General features: G+C 34.4%; 1 protein-coding gene across 1 annotated transcript; it reads right to left on the bottom strand.

The window, feature by feature from the left end:
* Positions 1–2758: 2758 nt before the first annotated feature.
* Positions 2759–10819, bottom strand: LOC120355778 (dnaJ homolog subfamily C member 8-like). Its single transcript, XM_039444470.1, has 3 exons — positions 10651–10819; positions 4447–4541; positions 2759–3243 (listed from the first exon to the last, which is right to left on the bottom strand). Exons 1-3 carry the CDS (start codon positions 10802–10804, stop codon positions 2863–2865), a joined length of 630 nt encoding a protein of 209 aa, XP_039300404.1. The 5' UTR covers positions 10805–10819; the 3' UTR covers positions 2759–2862.
* Positions 10820–12348: the final 1529 nt, after the last annotated feature.

The following is a 12348-nucleotide window of genomic DNA, read 5'->3' as shown; positions in this document are numbered from 1 at the left end:
TCTTACCTTGCCCTTGCACGCTTCACAATACTACACTGTTTTGTCACCTAGATCAAATTTTCCGGTATTCTATTGTTACAACGTTGATACACTTAATATGATACCAGTTCGCACACAAACCTTCACAATTTAATGCACTTTCATTTTCTTTTACTATCTTACAACAGACTCTGCAGTTTGACTCGACACTCTCATCCGCCATCTTGTTAGGACGTTTTCAAGAATGTCAAGAATGCTTGTCGTCGTCGACTGCGGAAATTTACTCACAAACGAAAATGCACCTTTAGACTAGTAGTTCTGTGAACAGTAGACCACACGAGTATTCTCATCCACAAGTACCTGATGTCACTTGATTTAAATGTTAACAAACTCAGTTCACGTTTGAATTTGTATTCCATATGATATAATTCATCCAGTTCTGTGATAATCTTTCTATCTCATGAAAATTAATTTTTTACAATAAAAATATTATAATTTCTCCAGCATTATTTAGTTGATCTGTTTATTTTTAATCACCTATTAAATTAGTTTTTTCGAATGTGAGAATATTGATACTAATGGGCACGCATAATAATACCATGACTGCAAAACAAAATATTGAAACCAAAGACCTTGAAGCTGCGATTAGACCATAATATTAACAAAATGTTAATAACTCAATCCTTATAGATTATATTAGATTGAACATAACTTATCATACACATGATGAAGATGTGTGTTTGTCAACTTCCGTTCCATCTAATAGAATCTATAAGGATTAAGTTATTAACAGAAAACCCACAAGCATGTGGGTTTTGGTGTAAACCCAGCTTAAAGATGCATACCTCTTTAAGGTATTTGATTGAAACTATAGACCTAATAGTCCAGTCAATATAGACATAAAAAAGGGGGTGTGCTTGCAATTTATATTGTAGTTCTGATTTTTTAATATATTATTTGGGTACATAAGAGAAGTCCAGAACCAATTTCTTCATGCAAAATTTCCTTGTGCTAGATACAGAGTGGCCCAAAAACCTCGTATTTTCGGCTCATTTTCCAGTTTTCAGCTATTTCTGCCAAATCTCGTAATCGGACAGAAAAATTTGCTTTTTTGGCTTGGGCTTAAGTACACTCAACAATAAATTTTCCATTTTTCGACCGAATTTGACTTGTTTATTGCATCTGATTTTGGACCGCCTTGATGAGCCGAGAATTAAGTGTAGTACAATGAAATCTGAGCATTGTGTCGAAAGTTATAAGTGTTTTAAATTTTGATCCTTGAGGTGTCCTTAAGCGCGCCTCTCCACTAGGAATACTGAAATGAAGTGCATCTAACGGGTGATTCTCATAGAAAATAATCTCATGAACTTATGTCATTGTGCGAAATATCAATGTGAGGACAATGTAGTTGGTGATGATGGCTGAAGTTGAAAATTAGGTGTTTTTCACAATACAAGGAGCATTGTTGTCAGGTGTACCTGGAAATCTATATGAGATGGAGCGCTCTACCTGATCTCAGATTGTGGAGCACAAAATACGCCCAGAGGGATTTTGAATTATACATCTAAATGGTAACAATCGGAAGATATTGTTGATCAAAAAACTAAAATTCGTCAAAATTGATTTTTTGTTCAAATTTCACTCATTTTTGAAAAATCATAAATTAGTACTCATTGGAGATAGAGAGTTCCGAATGATCTCATTTTATTAAAAATTTTATAATCTAGAGAAAAAGGCGGGAGCAAATTTTTCTGTCCGATTACGAGATTTGGCAGAAATAGCTGAAAAATGGAAAAAGAGCCGAAAATACGAGGTTTTTGGACCACTCTGTATCTAGCACAAGGAAATTTTGCATGAAGAAATTGGATCTGGACTTCTCTTATGTACCCAAATAATATATTAAAAAATTTGGTGTGGCGCACTCACACAACTTTCCTTGCCGTTATGAAAATTGATCAACTGACACTAGTGTTCTCGCGCATCTCAAGTCTACTATTCAAAGATCTAAGCCAGCTGGTGACAGGACAATAACGCTGCAGACACACGATATCTGCTATCTCTTCATAGTGAATGATTTAATAGAATCAATAGTTTGCAATTTAATAATCTTATTTTCTCGAACTTTGAGCTTATTTTCAATTCAATGTGAAAATGTTACTGGACATTAATTGTAGAGATTTTTATGCTCAATCTTTTCCACTTGAAATTACAGACCAATACCCAAAAACCACTTTTTTGGACTCAGGGGACCTTGAAACGTATAGAAATTTGGAAATTGGGGTACCTTAATTTTTTTCGGAGGGCAATACTTTCCTTACCTATGGTAATAGGGCAAGGAAAGTAAAAATCAGAACTACAATATAAATTGCATGCACCAATGTATATAGTGACTGGACTATAATACGAATACAGTAATAGACTGGCTTCTCCACACATCTGTGTAATCACTTGTCAGCTGATTTATTATGAATAATTCTATAGTCTGATTTTTACTCTAATATTGGCGTATGAAGGAGGCTCCTTTTTCCTTTTATATTATCCTTGAGATGCAAAATTTCCAAAAACCTTGTATGTACGTCGACGCGCAATTTAAAAAGGAACATACCTGTCAATTTTCATTAAAATCTATTACCGCGTTTCACCGTAAATGCGCAACATATAAACATTCAAACATTAAGAGAAATGCCAAACCGTCGACTTGAAACTTAGACCTCACTTCGCTCGTTCAATTAATTATTTCAATCGGATCAAAGATAGGAGAAGATAAGAAAGTAGATACAGGTGGCACGATCTAGGGCAGTTTTTTGACCGAGTTGGTACTGTATTTTCAAACAAGAATGTCTCAAATACATCAATAATAATGTTTGAACAAGACATTATTGATCATGTGAATAATGTGGCTCTATTAAAGTTCCGTAATTTTTGTATCCCCTCTTTAAACTTCATTCTTCTTTCAACTGTACAAAATGCGTTTAGTAACTTACTTGAAAATTTGATAATATGCAGTGGTGGCTTGAAACTAACCTCAAAATTTTTCTGCCACTCTTTTTCTAGTGAAGCCTTCTCTTCCTCTTCTATTTCTTGTTCGCGTTTTCGTTTTCTCTCTTCGGCATCTCTGACATCCAACTCCCTCCTTCTCCTCTCCATGTCGGCGAATAGCTTCATGGTCATCACATAGACAGCGTGCTTGTACGCCGCCGGGTCGTCCTCCTCTACTTGCCCATCTTTGCCTTCCTTCTTCTGTCGTTTTCGTTTTTCTAAAATCTGAAAACAAATATTGGAAATTCGAAAATTCTCATCTATGATTTTTAGTTAATTTAATTAACTGGAATGCATAATGGAAGTTCTGATTACCATTTGAGTAAGTTACTTGTATTAAGAGCCCCTAAAAGATACCTATTTTATAAAACTCACAGAATTCAATGTATACTCAAATATAAATTCAGATAAGATACTGAAGGTTTAAACAAGGGTTTGACTAGAGATCTAACAATCAGTGTGTTTAAAGTGTAACAATGAAATTCAGTTCTCGTTATTTTCATATGTTAATATTTGTTTATTGAAATTGTCTATCAATATAACCATAGAGAACCCATAGAGAACCAATAGCAAAAGTAGATATCCCATGGTATGTGGCGTTTATGTTGCAACTTTTACTGTTATCTCAAGCCAATAGTCCACGTAGTTCTTTCCCGTGGAGCTGCGTGACGCTAGTAGTCGCTCATATTGTGCCGTTCATACACTCGCAACCCCAACAAAACAGTAAAAATCTTACGCAAAGTAAAAGTTGCGACATAAACGCCCTATACCATGGGATATATAGTTACCCTATTGTTTCACTATGATATAATCAACTATTTTACAAATAGTTGGAAATCTTTGATGAGAAATTCTCCCGTGGAATCCAAAATGGAGAATTAATCATTGGTTTCTACTATATTAGCAGCTACTATACAAGTTTCCAACTTTCCAGATATGAGAAAAATTTTGTTGATCATTGTTGTGCCGCACAAAATCTGATAAATTTTCAGAGACCGCTATATTATTATTATCATTAGCACAGTAGGAAATTATATTGGCTTCCAACATTTTTTCCGCATTTTCTTTGGAAAAAAGACGTCGAGTAAGAGACTGAAGGATGTTGCTGTTATTATTATAGGAGATTTATTAAATGCATTAAACCACACTAAAAGTACTATCAGTTTGGAAATAATTGAAATATCGAATTTATGACCAACGACTAATATGAAAAATGCTTTAAAAAATGAATGAGAATTTTTTCAAAATGTATTATTAAAATAATTGTGAAGTCATAAATCTCCCGTTGAACTCAAATCAATTGAAGTTTCAAGAAAGTTACAATGGATTGTATTGTCAAAGCATAAGGTTAAAATGAACTGCAATGTAATTTACTATAGGCCTACTTACCTTAATAGTGTTTATAAGTAGTAAGTAGTATGTACTTACCATATGGTCTGTCCGAGCTTTCGCTTCTTCTATTACATCCAAGCATTTTTTCCTTGTATCATCATTTTCTAATGTTTTCCATGCTTTACTTATGACTGAAAAAAAACAAAATGTTATAAGTTACAGACAGAAAATGATATACTTTTTAAATACAGTACTATTCACAGAAGATTTCCACGAACAATTGTTACAAGGCGTATTGAATCATAATGTCATGATAGAATAATCGATTTATTTGAATAACTTTTTGTATACTTATGATTAACCTATAATCTTACATAACAATTCTGAATTTACCAAGGATGGATATATGCTCGTTCTCATTGCCATCAATCAATTAATTCAATTTGATAATTTTAACAAATTTATCCAATTTGTGATTCGAAGTTTACGCAATAATAAAAGTCCAACCAAACAGAGCTTTCTACAAGTAGTGTCTCCTTAGCGTAATTGGTAGCACGCGCGGCTCATGAATGGTTGCAGGTTCCAGAACGATCAAACTATTTTTTTTTGCTGAGAATTTTCTACTCTGATGTAGATTATCCACGTAGTTCTGCCAAAATAGTAAATAATTATTCTATTTTTCTATGTTTCCTGGACATAAGAGATTGCATTTTACAACACAAAATTTTCGCAGTGCAAAGAACGGGTTACCTGCTGGTTAATGGCCGGGACACAAATAACCGCACAAAGCCCGCGCCGCGGCACGGTCGAGTGTCGGACGTACTACGGCGAGTGAGAAAACAAATGCTTTCGAACGTGTAGGGACACATACTACCGCACCGTGTCAGTACCGTCACCTTGTTTGTTGCCCGAGCCGTGCCTGCGCCGTCACCGACTAGTTCAGTTTACTTTTTGATGGTGACGGTGAGGGCTCATTCAACTTAGAGAGTGAAAAACTTATTGAAGAGATACAGAATCTTCTAATTGTGTACGGTACGATCAAAGTGAAGAGAAATATGGTTGAACGGAAAAATAAGTTAAACTAAAAGTAAAAGTATAACCAAATAATAAGTTAAGTCAAAGGTATAATAGACATAAAATAATAAATAATAAGATAAAAAACAAAAAAAGTATAAAAGAAGGCACCCGTGACTGTTAATTTTTTAATTTAAAACTAATTACGTTCATATACATAAGGCAGAAGATAACAATTCATACAGTATATATTTCGATACATGACTGTTTGTGGTATTGTTATGCACTGCAAAATATATACCAGCACTATGATTCTCATCTTCTGTGTCTAAAGGTAATTATTATATTGAAAAGTATAAATTTAAATCAGATTGCAATCATCCGGCTCCAGATTTGGATCCTGCGAGTGACAATTCAAAGAGTGAATTAGTTTCAGAATTTATTTCAAAAACTCCTAGAAATAACAGAAGTTCACTTTCATCACCTATGACTTGTGATATGGGTGTAAATACGCCGACCACAAGGACTGTCTTAACTGATTCTTCAGATAGTATGCGTACAGTCGAGCTTCTTCAGCAACGAGATGATTTAATTGCCTTCTCACAAGAATTGAAGATGCAAATTGAAATACTCGAGAATCAAGTGATATCTCAAAAAGCTGAGTCCAGTTCAATGGCGCTTAATTTTAAGAACGAACATCTGGCTATCAAAGATCAACTTAAATCTATGGCCATTACTGTGGAAACCTTGGAGGTTGACAACCGTGTCTTACGGAGTGAAATAGAAATGTCCAGAGATGAAGCCAACCGATGGAAGAATAAATACGAGGTGCTAGTGAATTCGGCATCATGTGATGTTTTGACGCAGCGACGAAGTGAGGACCGACTCCAGTGGGCGAATTTAAAAACTAATAATACACAACTGGTGCAAGGAAAGGACTTACAATCAAATAATAATGACTCACGAGACATACATAAAAAATATAAGACTGACAGTAATAACACGAAACAGCGAGTGAAGATTAGGTGTTTTTCGGACAGTCAGGGAAGACAGGTTGCCAAGAGTGTCTCTTCAGAGAGTGATCATGACTTTCTAAATATGATGAACCGGGTGCCAAGTTTGATGCAGTGACGGAGGAGTGCAATAGTATGTGTTCTGATATGTGTGAGAAAGATCTAGTGGTTCTTATTGCTGGAACTAATGACGTAGGAACAAATGAATCAAATAATTTTATTAGATCGTTCAAAAAGAGACTTTTGGAACTGCGACATACTAACGTATTAGTGTTCTCCGTACCACACCGTTATGATCTACCCCAGTGGTCATGTGTAAATGTGGAAGTACGTAAAACCAATGAACAGTTGAAAAACATAAGCAAACGCTTCTCTAACGTTGTTTTTACGGATTTAAGTTCACTGGGAGCAAGATTCCACACGTCTCATGGTCTTCATCTTAACAGAATTGGTAAAAAACATATTGTTGACATGATACTGAATACTGTAACTCGAATCAATGCCACTTTAGAGTCAACCAAAAACACTATTACATTAGGTCAAAAGGGAAATGACAACAATTATTTTTCAGATGTATAGATTGTTCATCTATTGCTATTACGAGTAGTTCACCTAGTTGTAAGAAAAATGAAACTTTTGTTACTAATTGTAATGCACAATCTTTAAATGAGACCGTAGGTCATCAAACTAAAATAACTCGGTCCACTAGTAATATCTGTATTAATCCCACGACAATTAACTTACGTAAACCTATTGAAATGTCTATTACCTCAGAATTTAATGTAGGATATCTAAATGTTCAAGGTATAAACAATAAACATGTAGTTTTGAATGAATTTGGGAATAAAAACAATTGTCACACTCTTTGTCTGAGTGAGCATTGGTGCAAGGAAGAAGATATAATTTATCATAAATTAGATGATTATGTTTTAGTCAATAGTTATTGTAGAAAACAATTCATACATGGGGGAGTATCTATTTATGTCAGACCTGAGCTTGCAAAAGAAAGTATTAAATTAGATTTGGATTGTCTCAACAGTGAAAAGAATTTTGAAGTAACAGGCATAGCTATTAATAAACTTAAGCTTATTGTAGTTTCTCTGTATAGATCGCCCTCAGGAAACCCTGCTCTTTTCTTACAGGGTCTTGATGAGGTTTTACATTTGTTCAGTAGACCCAGGTGGAAAAATTATCGCATTGTACTGGGAGGTGACCTTAATGCTGAGTTTAATGTACTACAAGATAAGGCAACAGTTCATGAGTTGAAAAATCTATTAAGGCAGTTCAACTTTTATTGCACAAATTTAAGGCCCACTAGGGGATCTGCTTGCCTTGACAATATATTTACCAACATAGGCACACAATATATCTACATAGATGTAAAAGCATTCCATTTTTCTGACCATGATTGTGTTTTTCTGAGCCTATTGAATTTGGCCCAAGGGGATGGCGGTGTCAGGACAAAGATGGCTTCTACTAGACCTGTAACTGTTGAGAAGATGCAAAATTTTAGATCTGCACTATCAAATATAGATTGGGTAGCCAAATTATCTAACCAAGTGGGTGGTGAAGCTATTTTTAACCGTTTTATGGAAATATTTTTGTATTATTTTGATTTGTGCATACCACAGGAAATTGTTAGAGTCACAACTAACTCTCCTGAAGCCAAAGTGAGGAGGAAACCTTCCACCTGGTATACACCTCAGTTGTTAGAAATGAAAAACAAATTGTTATTGTATCATCACTTATATATAAGAGACAAGACAAACTTATCTAGATTAGCGTATTGTAATGCTAGGACTGAGTATAAGAATGCTATAAATACAGCCAAGAAACAGTACAACTCAACTCAGATTGAGCTCTCCAGTAATAGACGTAAATCAGCCTGGAAAATGATCAATCAAGTTAAAATAGAGAGTCGTAATGTTAGTATGGGTATTCCTCCAGATGCTTTTAATGAATTCTTTGTAAAATCAGTTGAAGAAGTGCATGATAAAATTGCTCAGCCAATCACTACTGCTGCCCAACTTATTGAAAGTTGCACTACAGCAAGGAGGCCTGCCTTCGGTTTTTCTGAAGTAACTCCTAACATTATATTAGATATAGTTAATAGCTTTAAGTCATCTGACAGTGTAGACATCTACAATTTATCCAGCAATATAATTAAAAAGGTCATAGACTGCATTATTGAACCTCTAACTTACTGCATCAATAGTTGTATAACGGAAGGAGTGTTTCCATCTATACTCAAATTATCAAGAGTAGTACCAGTTTATAAAAAGGGACCAAAAGATTGTCCATCTAGTTTTCGCCCCATATCATTAGTTCCTATATTTTCAAAGATCTTTGAGTCAGTAATAAAAATCCAGATCTCAAATTACCTAAGTGAACAGCACATTTTAAGTGAAGCTCAGTTTGGTTTTATAAAAGGTAGATCTACCGCATCTGCAATAGATGCTCTGATTAAAAAAGTGTTGGATGCTTTTGAAACAGGTCAATTTGCTCAGGCTACCTTTTGTGACCTCAGCAAGGCATTCGATTGTGTCGACCACACAATCCTGCTGAATAAACTTGGTCTCTACGGTATGAACAGTGTAAGCCTCATGTTAATTGGGTCATACTTATTTGACCGTAAGCAAATAGTCTATGTAGGTCATACTAAATCTAAGGTAAAAATGATCAAGTTTGGTGTTCCTCAGGGCTCTATCCTTGGACCTGTACTGTTCACCCTGATGATAAATGATCTTCCATTATCAGTGACATCTCAGTCAATGCTTTACGCAGATGATACCACTTTTTTCAATTCAGACTCAGATTTTCAAAAACTCGCTTTTACGATGGAACATACTTTAAACCAAGCAAGCATATGGTTCAGGGCAAATGGTTTCCTATTGAATAATAATAAGACTCAACAAATGATTTTTAGCTTAAGAGAAATTCCAACAGATAATAGTGTGAATAATGTCAAGTTTCTAGGTATATATATTGACGAAAAATTAATATGGAAGCCACATATTGAGTATGTAAATAGTAAATTGTCTAGGGTTATTTATTTGTTGAAGCAATTAAAAAATTATGTACCTGATAGCTATGTAAGGTCAGCCTATTTTGCATTTTTTCAAAGTATTTTTTTATATGGCGTGTTGTTTTGGGGTAATTGTAGCCATGTTAGCAGTGTACTTTTACTTCAGGATATTAGCAGATGCGCGTAATAGTACTGAGCATTGTAGACCTTTTTTTATTAAGTTGAGAATCTTGACAATCATAAATCTTTATATATACACTGCTCTAATACATGTAAAAACAAAGGTAGAGAAAATTCCAAGACATACCATACATTATTATGCAACAAGAAATAAGAATAGACTGAATATACCATTCCAAAGGCTTTCAAAGTCAATGAATAGCTACAATATTATTGGTCTGAAACTGTACAATAAGTTACCTCTAAGCTTAATAAATGAGTCTACAGATAGATTTAAAATGAAACTTTTCAACTGGTTAATGAAAACACCAATGTATTCTATACAAGAGTTCATGGATTCCGATATGATTATTGATGTTTGATTCCTTGATTGCTTAAAGCTTTTCTTTCTTGTTTTAACATTTTGACAGGGCCTTGTTTGTACTGTTGTTTGTATAGTGATGAATATTTGAATTCTTCTGGGCTTACTTTAGATGTAGTTTTGTTTATGTGTTTATATGTATATCGTATATACTTTCAATTACATTAACTTATAACCTTCTGACTTGCATAATGTTAGTATAGTTTTGACTTTGTCTATTGCCAATGTTGCTTAATGACAATAAAAATTTATTTATTTGATTTTGAAAACCCCTTAAAAAATACCCCTTTATTGAAAATTCGTAGCTCCGGAACCAAAAATGGTAGAATCCTTCGCGACCACTCAATTTATTGGGAATCTTATTCTCTTCAATTTTGTCGAGAATGATGTTTCTTGAGAAACTCAAGGTTCACGAGATAAAATGGGAAAATTGAAAAAAGTCCGAAGTTTTGGGGGTGAAGCCGCCCTCTGGCGTGTCAGCAAATTTCAGATTCGAATTCAGCGCCCCAAAATACATATAGAAACGTCGAGAAAAATTCTTTCGGGACTGTTTCCTGAAAAACGACCATTTGACTGGACTAATTATTCATACAAGCCTGGAGCTCATTTGGGCATCACACTCAGCAAAAATAAAACATTAAGAAAGAGCTGTATTAACATCTCACAATAAGACATTAACTTAATCTAAAGTTTTAAAATCAACTCACTTTCAAAAGCTTGCTGTGCTCTCTCAGGATCATCAGGATTTTTATCAGGATGCACCAGAATTGATAGCTGAAATGAATAAATAGAATGAAAGTGAGAAATGATAGACTGAAAATTAATATTCATCAACACTATTTTAATATCATTAACTATCATTTTTGATTTAAGGTCTATAGTTTTCTATTCTACATTCCATATTGAAGGCTTGCGCACACCACTGCAAATGGCGAATGACTGCAACGATTTAAATAATTAAAAAAAAAAAGGCTGAAGCCTTTAAGAAAAAAGTTTCCAGCTGCCATCGCCATCTTGTGATCCGCAGTAGTGGTGGCTCAACACAGAGAAATCATGAAGGATAGATAAATCATGACATAGGGCACGCTGTACCGGTTTTCACCGAACTGAGAGTTCGGTGATGTAAAACTAGGGCGCCAATATTTTTTAAGTTGCTATATCAAGTAGTACTATGGAAAGGCTAAGCATTCTAATTTGATTCTTTAACATGACCATGTACTCTTTACTAGTCGCCTATGAAACTGTTCAGTTCATAATTTTATGAAGGCCTAACCAGTGCTGTTTTTGTAACAATGTAGGTTCCAGAACGCAATGTTCTGGGGGGGTCTAGGAGCTGGAGGGTGTTCAAAAGGGGGTACGTTACCGGAATTTTTTTTAAATACAGCCTAAAAAGTAAGTTTTATGATAAAAATATTCTATAAACATCGCTCCAATTGCATAATGGGTCAACAAAAATTAAGAAATATTTTGAAACTTTGTTCCAGAGTAAAAATATGAGCGTTTAATTTTCGTTCAACTTTAAGCTTTGTTCCAATCAAGTTATTTTACTCTGCAGGGCGACAGAGCAAACGTCCGCAGATTTTGTGATCACACCGAAAACATCTGTGGGCCGACAGAGCTATTTTCACTCTATTCTCAGTTACATTTATTTTTCATTTTTTTGAGCAAAATTATTTATTTCAAGGCGCTGAATCCGAATCTGAAATCAAGCCGCCTACACACTTCAAGACCAGACTTGAGACGGTCTAAATCTAAGGTCTGGTCTTGTAGTGTGTAGGACTGTCTTAAGACCGATTAATGATATTTAGACCGTCTGCCGAGCTGCCGACTTTGACCAAAGACCATACACGATCTTTGCTTCCCTGAACACTTTTTGGTCGGGTCTTGTAGTGTGTAGCGCTGTCTTTAGACAGCAGACGGTCTTCAGTAGCTCGTCGATCTTGGTCGAAAACTTAAATTGCGGAAAAATGAAGAGAGAGAAATTGTGACTTCAGATTCGGATTCGGTACCCTCAAATTAATAAAATAATTCGCGAGTACACAAAAATGATCAAAATTGAGGAATTTTTTCGATTGGATATAATAATCATTAGATTAGCAGATTTCTTGTTTCACTACAGGTGAAGAAGTAATCAATATTATGACTTCAAAATTTATAATTTTTCCATTAATTTCATATGAATGTTCTAGCCAATTTAAATAGTGAACTATTGTAATTTGTTGATTAGTGATATTGTAATCTGTTGAATTGGAAAGTAATTTATCAAATCATTATCAGTAATCTATTATTTAACAGTAACATTTATTGAATTTATTATTAGTTACATTTAAAAATGTTCAAGCAAATTTAAAAAGTATTGTTATTTTTATCACAAGCTAGGCTTTTATGTGTATTTGCAGGAGTTT

This window comes from Nilaparvata lugens, unplaced genomic scaffold (assembly GCF_014356525.2).
Source record: "Nilaparvata lugens isolate BPH unplaced genomic scaffold, ASM1435652v1 scaffold4753, whole genome shotgun sequence".
Classification (NCBI taxonomy): domain Eukaryota; kingdom Metazoa; phylum Arthropoda; class Insecta; order Hemiptera; family Delphacidae; genus Nilaparvata; species Nilaparvata lugens.
Note: the sequence above shows the minus strand (reverse complement) of the source record. Positions and strands in the feature narration are given on the sequence as shown.

Coding starts and splice junctions, on each gene's coding strand:
- LOC120355778 (XM_039444470.1), bottom strand. CDS start 10,804: ATGATAGTTAATGATATTAAAATAGTGTTGATGAATATTAATTTTCAG. Junction 4,542..10,650: donor AGCACAGCAAGCTTTTGAAA/GTGAGTTGATTT, acceptor GTTTTTTTTCAG/TCATAAGTAAAGCATGGAAA. Junction 3,244..4,446: donor AAGCTCGGACAGACCATATG/GTAAGTACATAC, acceptor ATTTGTTTTCAG/ATTTTAGAAAAACGAAAACG.